Here is a 17987-nt window from a genome sequence, read left to right as displayed (position 1 = left end):
CTGACGGTGTTTTTTCTTTCCTATATTACCCCTATTTTCTTCTGGCCTGCAAGATTTCTGCTAAGAAATCCACTGATGGTCTACTGGGGATTCCCTTATATGTGACTTAATGCTTTTCTCTTGTAGCTTTCAGAATTCTCTTTTTGTCTTTAACTTTTGAGATTCTTATTATAAGGTTCCCAAAGTGGATCCTTTTGTGCTGAATCTAATCGGGGAACCTATGAGTTTTCTGGATCTAGATGTCCATATCTCTCCCGAACTTGGGAATTTTTCACCTATTATTTAATTAAATAGATTTTCTGTGTCTTTTGTCATTCTCTCCCTGGCACTTCTATGATGAGAAAATTTGTTTATTTAATGGTGTCTTGTTGGTCCTGTAGGTTTTCTTCATTCTTTTTAAATTGTTAATTCTTTTTATTCTTCTGACTGGGTCATTTTAAAAGACCTGTCTTCAAGTTCAGAAATTCTTTCTCTGATGAATTTCTGATTCAGATTATTAATTATTTTTTCTGATTTTGTTGAATTTTAGATTGTTCGTCTGTATTCTCTTGTTTATGAATCTCCTTAAGATCATTGTTTTGAATTGCTCTTCAGGCATTTCATATATACTTTTCTTCAGGGTTTGTTACTGGAGACTTATTGTGTTCCTTTCAGAATATCATCTTTCCTTGGCCCTTCATGTTTCTTGTCTTATGTTGATATCTTCACATTTACTTGAACATGTATTTTTTCCAATTTTATAGAGTACCTTTTGTGGGGAGGAGCTTTTTCCTATAGATGGATTCTAGGGTGTCTGTTGGAAATGATGTGTTGTTGGCTTTGGTTCTTGGTGGGTTCAGTAGCGTGATCCCTACACCAGTTGTTCAGCTGTAATCCTCATTAATGATGTGTGCAATTGCCTCAATTGCTTAGGTTATGGGTGTTTGTGACAGAGGTGACATGGTTTTGTGGAGGAAAGGGTGCTGGTTTGTGCTGAGACCAAGCACAACCTGAGCATAGCTGTGTGTTGGTCTCCCTGGGGAGGGGGATACTGCCACGCTTGCTATTGGGCTGGGTGCAGGCATGTGTGGGCCAGGCAGCTGTGCAGCCGCCCTCTCTCTGGGGAGGCAGGGCCACTGCCAGATTGCAAAATCCAAAACTTTTTGAGCACTTTTTGACCCTTTGACATGACACTCAAAAAAAATGCTCATTGGAGCATTTCAGATTTAGATTTTTGGATTAAGTTTGCTTAGCTGGTAAGTATAATGCAGATATTCCAAAAAATTTTTTTAAATCCAAAATTTGAAACACTTCTAGTCCTAAGTATTTCAAATAAGGGATACTCAACCTGTAATTGGGACTGGGTGATGGGTATTTGAGGATCATTTTACTATTTTCTGCAGGTATTTTCCCAGATTTTCACTGGACTTTTTAACTTTACATTTTTTAATTTCAAGGAAAGAAGCCACAAAACTTTTCAAAAGTTATATATCTTCCTTTCTGTACTCTGTTGAACCCCTTGTAGGCAGACTTGTTCCTTGCTATGTCACTGAAATAGCTTATGCCAGGGTCATTAGTGGCCTCCACATTACTATGTCCAGTGAGCAGTTTTTACTCTTCATCTTACTTGCTCTCTCAGCAACATTCAATGTAGCTGATGACTCTCTTCTTTGAAACACTTTTGTCACTGGGCTCCAGAAGACCACAACTCCAGGTTTTTCTTATATCCCACTGGCCTACCCTTCTCAGTTTGCTGTCTCCTTCTCTATCTTTGAGCATTCTGCTGCCCAGTTCTTAGACTGGATCTCACCCCAGAACATCCAGCTGCCACTTGATTGTCTAACAATCATCCAAACCTAGAACATATTCACAGGAAAACTCCTCTTCTCCCTGAAACATACCTGAAAGAAAGAGAATGTCTGCACAAGGGCCTATGTCATCTGGTTCTCTGGTATCATTTTTGTTTTATTTTCAAACCTCCAACCATTTCCCCCTCTTACTTACTCTGCTCCAGCCACACTGGCCTCCTTGCTGTTTCTGAAATAAGGCCTTTATGCTCTCTGTTTCCCCTTCCTAAAACACAATTAAGTTGATTGCTCCATTATTTGATTGTTTTTCTTAAATACAATGTTTAAGACTTTCAGTTTTCTTAGAATAATAAGCTTGCTTTCATTCACCTACCATATTTTAGTATACTCTGTTTTATTGTCATTTTCTAAACAATCTATAATTACATTTTAAAGCCTTCTTTTGTTTTTTATCATACAAGTAATCATGGATTTCTTCTCACTTTTTAAACTTCTAGGGGATTAACAGTCCCCCTTGGTTACCACTCTATTCTAGTCCTTTGTCTAGAAGTCGCTGTTGCAATCAGATAACATCATCTTATCCACATCAGTAGAGTGTGTGTCCCTCCAGACCTTTGCTGTGCCTTTACCAGCGTGTGTCTATGTACGTACATACAGAATTGCAGAGTGTGCTTTGCTTCTGTGATTTCTTTTAAATTATAAATGGGATCACTTTGCATGTATTATACTATAACTTTGTTTCACTTAAAATATTTTAAAGATCTTTTAAGATCAATATATATGAATCTGGTTTTTTCTTTGAACTGCTTTAAGACATTTCCTACTTTTTAAAAAATCTCCCATTAATGAGTATTTTGGTGGGTTTTTTTTTTTTTTTTGCCATTTTTCTCTTATTACAAACAGTACAGCAATGACTATCTTTATTTTTGCTCTTTTTTGCTCTAGTGTAATAGAAATCAAATTGTATTTGCTCGCTTGTCCGAGATTTAACTAGCAATGTTTTTCCCTCAAGAAATTGTTTTAATTACTATTTTTGTTTCAGTTAAACTTTTGTTAATATTGTCTCATTTTTGCATTATGCCATGCCATGACATCACAGCTTGCACAATTCTTGTGAGTTTTTATATGGTCAGTTGTGTGTCATGGATGCTATGATCAGTTGTATTTCATGGATGCTAAATAAAGGCTAATCTACTTTTATAGGATTCAGAGTTTAATGTCTATGAAATTAGCTTGATTAATCATATCTGGCCAAAGACACACAGTTAATCCTTATAGGAAGAAAGTCGTGGTTCGAATCTGGGAGTTGGTGGATGAAACTTTGAACTAAGTCCTGCTTGCAAACACTGGAAATTGTTTTTTCCTCATCCTGAATTGGCCCCATCTAGCCCTTAGAAAGGAAAGCTGACTCGTGTATTATCTTCTTAACTATGTCTATCTTTACCTATTCAAGAATCATTAAATATAGTCAGACTTCAATAGACCTAGGGTCCAAAAAGGGTATCTGTCCTAAAACTGTAATTCAGAAACAGAAAACTAACATTGGACATTGTTTTTCTTTACAGTGTTTAAAGTTAATGCTGGAGAAATCTGGCCTACAAGGTAAGTTACTTACCATGATGACATATTACTTAAAAGCCTGATAAAAATTTTTTGACTATTTTTTTCTCCAGGGTTATAGGAAAAAAAATTTACAGGGTGTGGAGAAATAAAAAGTAGTTTACACTCCCATATGTACATAATGAATTCTCCTCGTTCTTGTTGGCATGCTGAAAGAAAACTAGTGGTATAGCTCTGAGTAGAAAACTTAGATAGGATCCAGCAAAGGTACAAAGTAGGAATGTTTTACAGTGTTGGTGGGAGTGTAAATTAGGCCAACCATTGTGGAAGACAGTGTGGCAACTCCTCAAAGACCTAAAACCAGAAATGCCATTGATCCAGCCATCCCATTACTGGGTATATACCCAAAGGAATATAAATCATTCTATTATAAAGATACATGCACGTGTATGTTCATTGCAGCACTATTCACAATAGCAAAGACATGGAGTCAACCCAAATGCCCATCAATAATAGACTGGATAAAGAAAATGTAGTACATATACACCGTGGAATACTATGCAGCTATAGAAAGGAATGCGATCATGTCCTTTGCAGGGTCATGGATGGAGCTGGAAGTCATTATCCTTAGCACACTAATGCAGAAACAGAAAACTAGACACCACATGTTCTCACTTATAAGTGGGAGCCAAACAGTGAGAACACAATGACATAGGGAAGGGAGTAACACACATCGGGGCCTGCTGGTGTAGGGGGGGTGTGGGGGTTGGGGAGGGAGAGCATCAGGAAAAATTGCTAATACATTCTAGGCTTAATACCTAGGTGATGGGTTGATAGGTGCAGCAAACCACCATGGCACACGTTTACCTATGTAACAGACCTGCACATGTACCCCAGAACTTAAAAATAAAAAATAAAAAGAAATAACACTAAGATGTATACCACCTGGAGCTACACGTCTTCCACTGATTCCTTTCAATTTCATTGATTCTAAATTTCAGTGCATTCTGTTTCATATCAGTATTTTTGTGGTATAGGTGAGGGAATGTAAAATGAACGAAAAAAATAAATCTAAGATAACTGAAGCAGCTTTCCAGGTGAGATCATGTCAATGAGCTTGATGAGACCTCATTCTGCTTTCAGTAGAGCACTTTGCTGTTCTCAGACTTCATTAACTTGGAGGCCCGTAGCTTTATTATCTGGAAAGGGAGTTAAGATGCTCTGGACGCAGGGCATTCTTCTAGAAGTTACACGCAACGTCTCACTTAACCTCGACAACAGTCTTACCGTGCAGGGGTTATCACACGTGCCCACTTTACAGATGAGGAAGCAAAGGCTAAGAAAGGTGAAATGGTTTTCCCAGAGTTATACAGCAAGTATCTAGGTCATTCTGCTTTCACAACCCAAGTTCTTTTCACCATGCTGTACCGTGAAGTAATAGTGTTCACTTTTAACTTACTGGTGGCTTCTTTAAGGTACTTAAATTGAGTTTTTTAATTAATGTAAATTTTTCTGTATTTAAAGCTAGAACTTGGCTGGGCGCAGTGGCTCATGCCTGTAATCCCAACAATTTGGGAGGCCGAGAAGGGTGAATCACTTGAGCCCAGGAGTTGGAGACCAGCTTGGGCAACATGGCGAAACCCCACCTCTACAAAAAATACAAAAATTAGCAGGATACAGTGGTGTGCACCTGTAGTCCCAGCTACTCAGGAGGCTAAAACAGGAGAATAACTTGAGCCTGAAAGGCGGAGGTTGCAGGGAGCTGAGATCGCATCATTGCACTCCAGACAGGAGTAAAATTCTGTCTCAGAAAAAAAAAAAAAGAAAAAAGAGAAAAACTAGAACTAATGATAAAGAAGGTCTGCAAACAAGAGTATAGGGATTCAAAAACTGTGGCCTGTGCCGATAAATATGAGATCTGTTTTATTCTTGGATATTTCATGTTTTTGGTGAGTAGGAGGAGTTTTGTGTTCATAAACATTGCTATTATTTTTAATAACCAGGATTTCTTTCTTTTACTGCATTTAACTTTCTTCCCAACCCCAAAAAAGTCTCTTTGCTTGCCTATTAGGATTAAAAAAGCAAAAAATTATCTTCTCATTTCACTAGTGCAGCAAGTATACTGAAAAACAACTCTTTGATTAAAGTCAATTTAACATGTATAAATATTAACTTATACCAACTGTATTAAAATGCTATTCAGAAAGCACTAGCACTATGTTTTTGTTAGATTAACTTCTAGATATATAGGAATAATTTTCTTGTACATATTAACAGTTGCTGGGCAATGTTAGCATCTATTTTCAGCCAAGACACTGAAATCTCAGTAATGCTTTGAGAAGGGATTCTATACTTATGTATGTATGTTCATATATGTATACCGATACAGGATGTATGTATGTGGGTACACACAAATAAAGGTATAAAGTAAATATTGTATTAAACTGGTGCAAAAGTAATTGCAGTTTTTTCCATCAAAAGTAAAGGCAGGCCAGGCGCAGTGGCTCATGCCTGTAATCCTAGCACTTTGGGAGGCTGAGGCAGGTAGATCACCTGAGGTCAGGAGTTTGAGACCAGCCTGGCCAACATGGTGAAACCCTGTCTCTACTAAAAATACAAAAAAATTGGCCGGGCATGGTGGTGTGTGCCTGTGGTCTCAGCTACTCAGGAGGCTGAGGCAGGCAGAAGAATCGCCTGAACCCGGAAGGCGGAGGTTGCGTTGAACCGAGATCGCGCCACCGTACTCCAGCCTGGGTGACAGAGTGAGAATCTGTCTCAAAAAAAATAAAATAAAATAAAGGCAGAAACTACAATTACTTTTAGAATCTGTCTCAAAAAAAATAAAATAAAGGCAGAAACTACAATTACTTTTGCACCAACCTGATATAAAGTAGCAAGTATTGTTTTTATTCATGAGTATACGGTTCTTCATGGGAGAGAGAGAAAATCAAATTGAAGAAATGTAATTTCTTTCATGCCCTGGAAGAGACAATTTACTTAAAAACTAATGAACAATTACCAGCAGATTAACCCCTTTTGATATTCACTTTTCCAGAAGGGCCGTTCCTGACACTCTTAAAGCATATTCTGAATTTTTTTTAATCCCAATTTTGACTCCTTTATAGGAGATGCCTGGCATTTACGAAAAATGGATTGGTGCTATGAAGCTGGGGAGCCTTTATGTGAAGAAGTAAGATGATTTCTATACGTTGTACTCTTGCATATGATTATATTTGTGTCATATTTTCATACAAGGTACCCATTCTACTCATGAGAAAGCTTTAATTACTTTCTATAGGATACAGTTATCTATGAATGGGTCTATTTTACTTTTTTCTTACTATAGTTTTTTGATAAAGGGGAAGTCTCAGTGCATGGGAACATTTCTGACATCTGTGGTAAACTCCCTTGCCATGAGAGTATGCCTCTAGGAGGAGTAGTTCATGAGAAGGCAGAGAACGTCACAGAACAAATGACATTTGAGCTCATGAAGGAATTTTATAGATACACTCTGAAGTTTTGGCCCCTGAATGTTTTGATCTCAGAGTTTCTCTGTAAGGTAATGGTGGCAGAATTTGTCTTACCAACCATTCCTAAGTTAGGCTTTGGTCCAAATTCTTGATCCAGCCAAACTCTTAGGGTAGGCTTAGGAATAATTTTATCACAGGATAGTTGGAATCTGGTTAGTCATCTTGTTGGTCCACATAGCATTATATTTCCCAGTTCAAACGTGTAGCCTTAGAATTAGACCCAAAATAAAGCTCTCTGGCGAGTCTTAGGGAGCTGGGGTCAGCCGCCCTTTCCCCAGTCTTCAGCTACCTGCTTCCTGTTCTGTAAGAAGGGCCACTGAATGCCAGCAGAAGGTTGATTTAGGCAGGTATGCTGGGTCCTTGCACTGGAATGCTCTTTGCTATTTAGCAGTCAGTAAGTCAATAGCGAGAGGCCCCTCTTGGGGCCTGGCCAGGAGTTTGACTGCCTGGAGTAAAAAGTGGACCTCAAAGCATCTTTAGGACATAAAATTTGGATGTCAGAAGAATATATTTACCCAAATAGCTTCAGCAGGTTCTTCTCTATTAATTCCCAAATTGGCATCAAAGAATTCAGCCAGAAGCCAACTCATTACCCTTGGAACTGGCTTCTCATTCCAGCCTTGCCAGGTATCTTTCCCATCCTAATCTTTAAGAGTAAAATATGGTTTACCCTCCTTATCTTTCATTCTTCATGTTTCCTCTCAGCCTCCAAACTGTCATCTTTTGCACCCCTTCCGTGACCATTCCCATGCTTGGCTCCAGGTCCAAGCGTTCGTATGCCTCTCACCTAAATTATTATGGCTTTCCTGGGCCCAGGCATTCCCTCTTCAGTGTCATGCATATTTCTGCCAAATGGATCTGGAAAATCTCCTCAGAAATCTTGTGTGGCTCCTTTATTTCTATTCTGCGTCCTGTAGTTAGTGCCTGCCCTTCCAGTCCGGTGTGACCTCCTGGTACTTTCCACTCGAATCAGTGTGGCCTCAGTGCTTTACCAAAACAAGCCATATTTACTATCAACCTTAACTTGGCCCTTGTCCTTTTTTTAATGAGAAATTCCTTTTCTTATTTTCTCTAGCTTTCCAAATCCAACCCATCTTTTTAGGATTAATTAAAATTTCATCTTCTGTAAATCAGCCTCTCATTTCTCATCTCATCTAGCTTCCTTGCCTCAGATCTTTTGTCATACTTAACAGCTTATGCCCCACAGTTTAACAAATAGTGCTGTACTGATGTTATAGTCTTAGCTTATTTCCTGTGTCTTCAATATCTGCTTTATTATTCATTTAATTTTTGAAAAGATAATAGAGGCATGGGGTTTTAAACAGATCCAATAATCTGTTCCTTTCAGAAGTCATAAGTGACAAAAAAGCATTTCTGTCTTCCCAGGATGCAACACTGAAAGAACTTCTGATATGTTCTGGAGATACTTTGCTTTTAATTGAAGGACAACTTCCTCCTCCGGTAAGATTTTACTTCTGCATAGACATCTCATAAGTAAGAATTATTGTTACCTGATTACAGAGATGATATAGCCTCATTTAGGGAAAACGGGGAAATTCAGACAGTCATAAAGAGAATAGAGAACTTTCCCCAAATGCTGTCAATCAGATATGTTTCCTAACTTATAAATATTCTCACACAAAATTAAAATCAATTATATATAACATTTTTATTTCCTGCTTTTTATGTTTGACATTTTAACCTTCTCATAAAATCCAAAAATAATCATCATATCCAAGGTAATGTTTTATTAATTTAATTCGTCTATGTCCTCATTGTTGGAAACTTTGTTTTTAATACTTTGTTTTTATAAATAGTACTGAAATAAGTCCTTCTGAAAACAGTTCTAAATGTGGAATTCTTAAGTCCAGAGGTGTGACCTCTTTAAAGCCTTGATGTTATATGCAGTAGTATATGAGAAGGCTCATTTCACTGCCGTTTAGTAAGCATTGCATAGCACTACTTTCTAAAACCTGTGTCGTTTCTTTTAAACTGAGGATGCACACAAAGGTGAACCCAAAAGAGAAACAAATGGCCCCAAATTCCAAGACTCAGATAACTATTTGCTTATGATTAGAAAATTCAGACAGTACAGAAGGCTATGAAATGAAAAGCAGAAATCACTCCTACACCTTTTCTCTCCAGAGAGAGCCACAGTTAGCTGATTTTTCCTCGTGTATTCTTCTGAGAAAAACATTACATGTATTTGTTTGCTGAAGGCAAATATGTGCGTATCCTTTTTAAGTATTCTCTACATTGTTTTACATTTGTTTGCTTTTATTCACTTACTGTATCTTGCGAAGCTCCTCACATCAGCACATACACACCTACCTTATTATTTTTCACAACTTTGTAGAATTCTATTATATTTTGTTCAATGGTCTTTAAAGTTAATTTTTGAATAGGCAGTACTCATGATACAAAATTCCAAGTGTTATGAAAAGCTGGGCCAGGAAAAGAAATTGTCCCTACTGTCTCTGGCTCCAGCCACCCAGCATCCTCTCCCCAACAGGCGGCTGCTTTTCTCTGCATCCTTCCAAAGGACTGTGCTTTTTGATATACACACATACTTGCACACACTGAAGTGTACTAGTTTTTCCTACCTCATTTTTTGTTACTGAAGAATTTTAATAGGTTTATTAAGAGATAAAAGGTAGGCAAGGCATGGTGCCTCATGCCTGTAATTCCAGTAATTTGGGAGGCCAAGGCAGGCAAATCACTTGAGTTCAGGAGTTCAAGACCAGCCTGGGCAACATGGTGAAACCCTGTCTCTTTTCAGTAAAAATTTAAAAAGTAAAAAAAAAAAACAAAAAGAGAGATAAAAGGTGTTATTGTTACAACACTTAATTTCAAACAATAAACAATGAGAATGTGAAGACTAACCATGTAAAATATTTTAAATACATAGTTCACTGTGTATATACATAGCATATACATCCACACATACATATATTTATTCCTTTTTATTTGCACAAAAGATTATTTGCTAGGCAACTATTCTGTACCTAGATTTTTTCCATTAATATTTTATCTCCAAGTATATGCTGTAAAGCTATCTCATTCAATTTAGTAGCTTCATAATATTCCATTGTTTGGAGGACTATAATTTCTTTAACCAGTCTCTTTTTGAAGAATATTTAGGCTGTTTCCAGTCTTTTGTTGATGCAAGTAACAATGTAAAAAAATATATGTAATATATATAAAGCATATATATATAATACACATATGTATAATATATATATACACGCCATTTTGCTTGTATATATATCTACAGGATAAATTCCTAGAACTGAAATTGCACAGTTTTTTTTTTTTTTAAACAAGCTCTGGCTCTGTCACCCAGGCTGAAGTACAGTGGCATGATCACAGCTCACTGCAAGCTCGATCCCCTGGGCTCAAAGTGATCTTCCCACCATAGCCCCTAAGTAGCTAGGACTACAGGCACACTGTGCCTGGCTAGTTTTTAAACATTTTTTTATTTTTGTCTCACTTTGTTGCCCACACTGGTCTTGAACTCCTGGGCTTAATCGGTCCTCCCACCTCAGCCTCCCCAAAGTACTGGGGTTACAGGTGTGAGCCACCAAGCCCAGCAAAAAATGTTTTAAAGAGGGTCCTTGAAGTTGGTTCGTGGTTTTTGGTCCCATAAACAATTTGCAAGAATATTCTTGCATATATGGCTTTCTATGCATTCACTAGTATATCAGAATGTAAATTCCTAAACATGGAATGGCTGGGTCAAAGAACTTGTACATTTTAAAATATGATAGGTATAGGAAAATTATTCTACAGAAACTTCTCAGCAGTTTATATTCCTGCTACCAACTTACAAGTGTTCAGGTTTACCCATATTTTCACCCACATAATTGTCTGGTTTTTGACAGTCTGCTAGGTGAAAAAAAATGGAATTTTGTTGTTCTGATTTACATTTATTTAATCGAATGAAGGTCAAATATTTGTTAATCTTCACTAATCTGATAAACAGAAAAATATTCTAATGCACATTTCTTGAACTATCTATTTTAAATGTTTTAGGTGGTTAATTTTCATTCTTATCTTCTATTGTTGGAAATTAAGTGCTGCAACAATAGCACCTTTTATCTCTTAATAAACCTGTTAAAATTCTTCACTAACAAAAAATGAGGTGAGAACTAGCTCAATAAGTAAAACTGAAATTACAGGGTATGTGTAAGACAATGGGTTTATTTCCTCTAGTTTGTATCAGAAACCAAACTTAGATCCATGGGCTCTTGCATCCGTGTGATAAATGGCGCTGCTGAGACTGGTATCCTGGGTCAGCAGTGCTTGGACAGCGCCTGGAAACACTGGTATAGTGTGTTCAAGCAAATGCATTGTTCTTGTTTATGCTTCTCATTTATTTTATCTACTAAGATACTTCTAAGCAAGGGACATTTAGTCCAGTCACCCCAAAGTCTGATTTTTATGATTTTAAATTTTTGATTGTAAAAACAGCAAGTATAATTTATGACAGTTAATAAATCTAAGAGGAAAAATGGTAAGTTCAAGAACATCTTAGGTCATCAAGATGTTTCTTTCTATGGAAGTAAAAGTGGAGTTTCACTTAATCTTTGTAATCACAGCAGTTAAACATGCTCCATTCTTCAGGGTTTCCTGAAAGTGCCCATCTGGTGGTACCAGCTTCAGGGTCCCTCAGGACACTGCGAGAGTCATCAGGACCAGACCAACTGTACTTCCTCTCGGGGTGGAGTTTGGAGAGCCGCTTTCAGCCAAGGTGAGAACAGAATGGGATTTCAGCAGCCAGTGTATCATAAAGAGAAGTAAATTGACTGCCTGTGCGCTGAGAGTCAATTGAAATATTTATTTTTAAAATGTAAGGTCTTGAAAATCAAGGCCTATTAATTTCATAAGGCATTCCAGACATCACATAATAACACTGGGCTATTTCTGTACATGCTCTATAACCTCTGTAAAGCACTATATATCTTGTTTATTATTATATCAATATATTACACTTTCCAAAGACTTTTATATATCATCTCTCAAGATTCTCAGGGCAACAGGAGCCCCATTTATCACCATGTACCAGAATATTGAGTCTTCAACCAATTCTAGTGATAATTAGAATTGTCTAATTCTAATTATCACAGGGGCAGAGACCAGGAGTCCACATCCTACATGTCTTCCCATCTTTCTGCCTCAAAACCCTCAGGAACTGCTTCTAGGGCATTTGACGTCATCTCACTGACTTCTGAGAAGGAACACAGACAAGTACAAGCATGTTGTCTTACTCAGCGTTCAGCCACACACATCACGATGGGCAGAAGTCACTATCAGTGAATTCAGTTGCCCTTGTACAAAGAAGAGTTCCACTTCATTATAAAGAAATGGAGCGAGTATGTTTTTAATAGGCCCAACTCTTTAGCTATGTTTTTCTTTTTATCATGCTTACTTAGTTTTTCTGTGCCTTGAAGTATATTATATTTCTTTTTAACCTTTTCAGCCTCAGTAATAAAATTAATATAAATGAGTCAAATTCTTATCTCCTGGCTTTGAAGTTAGGATTATATGTATAGAGTAATGTTGAATGAGCTATAAAATTGGCATAAAGTTACTTTTTAGTTGGGTTACACTAGTTCATGTTAATTAATGCTAAAAATGCTTTGGTGATAGAATTCTAATTACATATAGAATTGGATATAGATTGTAAAAGCATGTTTAATCAGTATGTTTCTACATGAAAGTAAATAAAAAGTTTTTTTTTTTGGTAATACATCTGTACACAACACATGGGAAATACACTCATGTGTCACTTAACAACATGAATATGTTTTGAGAAATGCATCGTCAGACGATTTCTTCATTGTGTGAACGTGGTAGAGTGATTTACACAAACCTAGATGGTAGAGCCTCTTACACACCTAGGCTATGTAGTGTAGCCTATTGCTCGTAGGCTGCAGACCTGTACAGCAGCTTATTGTACTGAATACTGAAGACAGTCATAACACAGTGGCAAGTGTTTATGTATCTAAACAGAAAAAGGTACGGTGAAAATATGGTATTATAATCTTATAGGATCACATCACATGTGTGGTCTTTGACCAAATCATTGTGTAGCATGTGATTATATATTTCATTCTTCAGAATTTCCTAAAATTGTCTTTCTGGTAGTGTCAGCCTGTAATTTCCTGAAGACACAAGAAGAACTTCTCATGCACTTAGTTGACTTCTAATCTCTCTGTAATTTCTTGCTATGCATTAGTGGCATGCTCAGCAGTAAAGACAATTAAAGCAAAAATAAGTGAAGACAGTCTAAATTTAGTTGTCAGCTTTCATATTGTTTTTGATGAGAAAGCATTGTGTTTTTCCTTTTTTTTTTTTTTAACAAACTTGGAAAGGCCTTCTTATTGTCAAAATTTCCTTATAAGTAAACATTTATTGGACACTTACTATGTGACATCCATTGTACCAGGAACTGGGGAGACAAGATAGATGGCCTGCCTCCTCTTGAAAATTCTGTTGTTTTGAGGGGGCAGATTAAACACCTGCACATAGACAGACAGACACACACACACACACACACACACACACACACACAGACACACGAGGAACAAGTTGGGATGAGTGTTATGAGAGGGAAACAGGAAGCTAACATACAGAATGCAGGCAGCGTATCCTACCCAAAAAGTCCTTTTTGAGGAAGGAGAGAATGTGGAAAAGTACATTCGAGGTAGGGGCATAAGTGTCAAATACTTCATGGGATTCTGCCGACAACATGTCCCTGCCTGCTCACCTGCCAGACAGGGCCCCCTCACAAGACTTGGATGCAGAGGCTTTTGAGTGGAATTTTAATAACCTATTTACGACATCAAAACATGGCGATGTATTTCAGAAACGCAAAATAAGTTTCAAGTTCCTTGTAAACATCCTGCTGTGTCCTTTGGAAGGTGCTTCTGTGAACGAGCCTGCGCAAGTTTCTCTCCTCTACTTGGGAGACGTAGAGATCTCAGAAGATGCCACGCTGGCGGAGCTGAAGTCTCAGGTCAGACTTCTTCCTGCACCATAACTGAGTGGTAATGTGGCTTCTTCCAGTGAGATATTAATATATTCTTCTATCTCCTTTTCCCTCAATTACAGTCGGTTCTGATATGGCATTTGTCATATGCCATGTTCAGTGGTAAGTACCCGCAGGCAACACATGCCCGTGGTGCAGACGGCTCCTCGTGGCCTCACTGGTTCCTCCTCTGACGGGCATGCTGTGCTTTCGTTTCAATCTGTCCTCAGTGACTTGCGGCTTTTGTTCATTTTTATTTTTTTAGGGAAACATGGTTTCTTGGAACATTTGTAAAGCATTCACTTTATCCCTTTATTTACATTGTTTGTGTACCATTGTGACCCATATGTTAAATGTTGTTACGAAAAGCTGTGTTACCAGTTTTCCAGGAGGTTAGAACCCCAGCTTTTATGTTAGGATACTAAACTAGATATTCTAGATATTGTGTTGTTTCTTATGCATTAACATTCACAGAGAAGGAGGGTTTTACCCAAATGGAAAGGCTGGATTAAGTACAACGCAGTGTTGAAGAAGCATCCACCTACTATTGGACTGAAATGAGCATTCCTTTCTTCTCTTAGAGGAGAAAATGTAGGGGCCTGTATGTCACTAGTGGTTGTTGATGTTTGGCTTTTGTGCGCCTTCAGTGTATGAAATACCCTTCCTCAAGAAAAAGCATACATTGGCTGGGTGTGGTGGCTCATGCCTGTAATCCCAGCACTTTAGGAGTCTGAGACAGGTGGATCACTTGAGGTCAGGAGTTTGGGACTAACCTGGCTAACATGGTAAAACCTCATCTCTACTAAAAGTACACACACAAAAAAAAATTAGCCTGGCATGGTGGCAGGCACCTGTAATCCCAGCTACTTGGGAGGCTGAAGCAGGAGAATCACTTGAACCCGGGAGGGGGAGGTTGCAGTGAGCTGAGATGGCACCATTGCACTTCAGGCTGGGTGACAGAGTGAGACTCCGTCTCAAAAAAAGAAAAAGAAAGGAGAAAAGAAAAAGCAGACAGCCTTATTCTCATGAGAACAAGTGGGAAGATACTTTTTTTCCTCATATTAAGTTGAAAGATATAAAGTTGCTGTTTTTAGGTCAAAAAATGGATGAATATTGGTAATTTTAGAGGCTCCAACCTAAATATATCAGTAGGGGCTTAAAGTGATCCCTTCAGAATTAGAACAAGCAGTTTGGGCCTACTGATTGCAGCCAAAGATTGTGAAATATTTCAAAATCAGAAGCTGAGTCATCGGCAAACACTGGTGGAGAACTGCATTGGCACGGAAGAAGGCTGATGAGTCCCTCGCTATACTATTAGCTCTGCCCCCGTGAATTCTACTCACATGGAAGTTAATTCCAAAGTTTCATTGTTTAAACATGATTAAAAAGATGCTTTTGACTCAGCTTTAGAGATAGGGAACTCACTTCCTTCTCAAGCTGATTTCAGTGCAGAGGAATATGAAGACCTCTCAGGGTTAGTGTCATTTAAGAGAGAGAGATTCCTGTGACTTTTTAAATGATGTTCTCATTACTTGAGATACTCTTTCCCTGAGATGTCACTGTGTAGTGCTTCATTTTTTTTCTAAAACAGTATGTTTTGAAGAGTGCTTTTTAAAACCATTGGAGAAATGTCTGTTTCTTTTTCTAGGCCATGACCTTGCCCCTTTTCCTGGAGTTCGGTGTCCCGTCCCCAGCCCACCTCAGAGCCTGGACAGTGGAGAGGAAGCGCCCAGGCAGGCTTTTACGAACTGACCGGCAGCCGCTCAGGTAGGTTCCTTGCTGGACGCAACACTATCCCTCTCTGCTGCTGCCGCACTGGCTGGTACAAGAGATGGAGGAAGAATCCGTCTTCTGAGCTGAGTGAAAACAAAGCCCATTCCTGGTCATGCCATGCTTATGACTTGGGTGGCACTTTTCATCATAAACTCCAGCAAGACTTCAGTTTTCCATGTTAAGCATAAATGTAGTGTATATTTTTTCTATGCTCCAGTGACTGTGACATTATATAACTTAAAAGCATTTGGAGTGAGATGGAAAGTAGGAGCAACTGTTTCTCACTGAGAAATGTTGGATTCAGCTGATCCTCCTTCTGAACCTTTGAACTTAAAGAGCAGGTTTGGGTCATTTCCTTTGCAAAAAGCAGCCCTGAGGCTTGCTTTCTATTCTTTCTCTCTTTCTCTTTCTCTCTTTCTCTCTCTCTCCCCTCCCTTCCTTCCCTCTCTTTCTCTTTCTCTCTCTCTCCCTTTTCTTTCCTTTTCTTTCTTTTTTTAATAGACAGGGTCTGGCTCTGTCACCCGGGCTGGAATGCCGTGGCGTGATCATGGCTCAACTACAGCCTCAACCTCCTGGGCTCAAGTGATCCTCCCACCTCAACCTCCTGTGTAACTGGGACCTCAGGCATGTGCCATGACACCAGGCTAATTTTTTATTATGACGAGGTCTCCCTGTGTTGCCCAGTCTGGTCACGAACTCCTAACCTCAAGCAATCCTTCCACCTCGGCCTCCCAAAGTGCTGGGGCTACTGGCGTGAGCCACTGTGCCTGGCCAAGGCTGCTTTTAATCAGCTCTGATTACCACCCCAAAGTGACTGGCATGAGAATCTTAACCCCGGCTGAACAGAGGGAAAGTTCTTTGGCAGTTTGGCCATCTTCCCAGAGCCAGACCTACATGTTTATTTTTTTTTTATTTTTATTTTTTGAGACGGAGTCTTGCTCTGTCGCCCGGGCTGGAGTGCAGTGGCCGGATCTCAGCTCACTGCAAGCTCCGCCTCCTGGGTTTACGCCATTCTCCTGCCTCAGCCTCCCGAGTAGCTGGGACTACAGGCGTCCGCCACCTCGCCCGGCTAGTTTTTTGTATTTTTAGTAGAGACGGGGTTTCACCGGGTTAGCCAGGATGGTCTCGATCTCCTGACCTCGTGATCCGCCCGTCTCGGCCTCCCAAAGTGCTGGGATTACAGGCTTGAGCCACCGCGCCCGGCCCCATGACCTACATGTTTAGTAAGAAATGACTCAAGTATCTAAATAATCACCACAGCAAGGATTCTCATTTGTTTCCCTTTTCCAAAAGTTTGGGTGTTCTTATAAGTACTCAGAAAACAATCCTTTGCTTAAGAAAAAGCTTAAAATTGGGGGAAAAAAATTCAAGAAAATTAAATGTTATGTCACTCAATACTATCTTGTTTCACTTATCAGGGAATATAAACTAGGACGGAGAATTGAGATCTGCTTAGAGCCCCTTCAGAGAGGAGAAAACTTGGGGTAAGAAAGTCTACTTTGCATCTAAAGTGATACACACATATCTTAACATAGTTTGCCTTTTTAAGGTTTAACAACTTAATAGTGTAGTATTTTTTCACTGCTTCTAAGTAGCCTAGCAACTTCAAACAGAGTGTGTTCTAGAAATATGTATGTCTGGCGTCTAAAACTTGGAACTTATTCTCCCATAAAAACAGTAAGGGAGAATTAATTTTTCAGTAACCACCAGGTGCATATTGACCCAATGATGACCCTGAAGTGTCAGCAAGAGACCCACCCGCAGCTGTCATCAGTGTCTCAGACAGTCCACCGTCCAACGGATTTATCATCGTCCTGTCACTCTGCCCCCTTATTCTACTTTCTTCATCCTAGTATCACCTGACATATCTCTACTTACTGATTTATTAGTATCTGTCTTCCACTACTAGAATATAAGAACTTAATTTATTAATTGCTATAGCCTCAATACCTAGAATAGTAATCGTGCCCATGTTATAGTCAATAATTATTTATTAAGTAAAGATGCACCCAAAATTGTCTACAATCAAACCATCCTGTTCTTTTTTCGCTGTAGGAAAATATTTTGCAAGTCCTTTTGTAAATATCATGAACTATTAAGATTTGCTCTACCTGTTATGATGTGAATATCCTTCTTTTGGTCTGCTTGTGATATGAGAAAGTTCTCTTTCAACCATGTCTATCGTGTATTTAATTTTAGTGTTTTTATAAAAACGCATTCTTTTTTTTTGTTATTATACTTTAAGTTCTAGGGTACATGTGCACAACGTGCAGGTTTGTTACATATGTATACATGTGCCATGTTGGT

General features: G+C 38.6%; 1 protein-coding gene across 1 annotated transcript in view; it reads left to right on the top strand.

Annotated features, from left to right (window-relative positions):
* USP40 (ubiquitin specific peptidase 40) overlaps positions 1-17987 on the top strand; it is a 94622-nt gene that overhangs the window by 62808 nt on the left and 13827 nt on the right. The window contains exons 22-28 of the mRNA XM_011952032.1: positions 3353-3389; positions 6473-6537; positions 8264-8338; positions 11501-11627; positions 13801-13895; positions 15556-15674; positions 17099-17164. Coding sequence (XP_011807422.1) covers positions 3353-3389; positions 6473-6537; positions 8264-8338; positions 11501-11627; positions 13801-13895; positions 15556-15674; positions 17099-17164 — 584 coding nt within the window. The remainder of the gene's footprint in view (positions 1-3352; positions 3390-6472; positions 6538-8263; positions 8339-11500; positions 11628-13800; positions 13896-15555; positions 15675-17098; positions 17165-17987) is intronic.

The sequence above is a fragment of the Colobus angolensis genome, unplaced genomic scaffold (genome assembly GCF_000951035.1).
Source record: "Colobus angolensis palliatus isolate OR3802 unplaced genomic scaffold, Cang.pa_1.0 Scaffold33, whole genome shotgun sequence".
NCBI lineage: Eukaryota > Metazoa > Chordata > Mammalia > Primates > Cercopithecidae > Colobus > Colobus angolensis.
The sequence above is the reverse complement of the archived record's forward strand: the minus strand, read 5'-3'. Positions and strand labels throughout refer to the sequence as shown.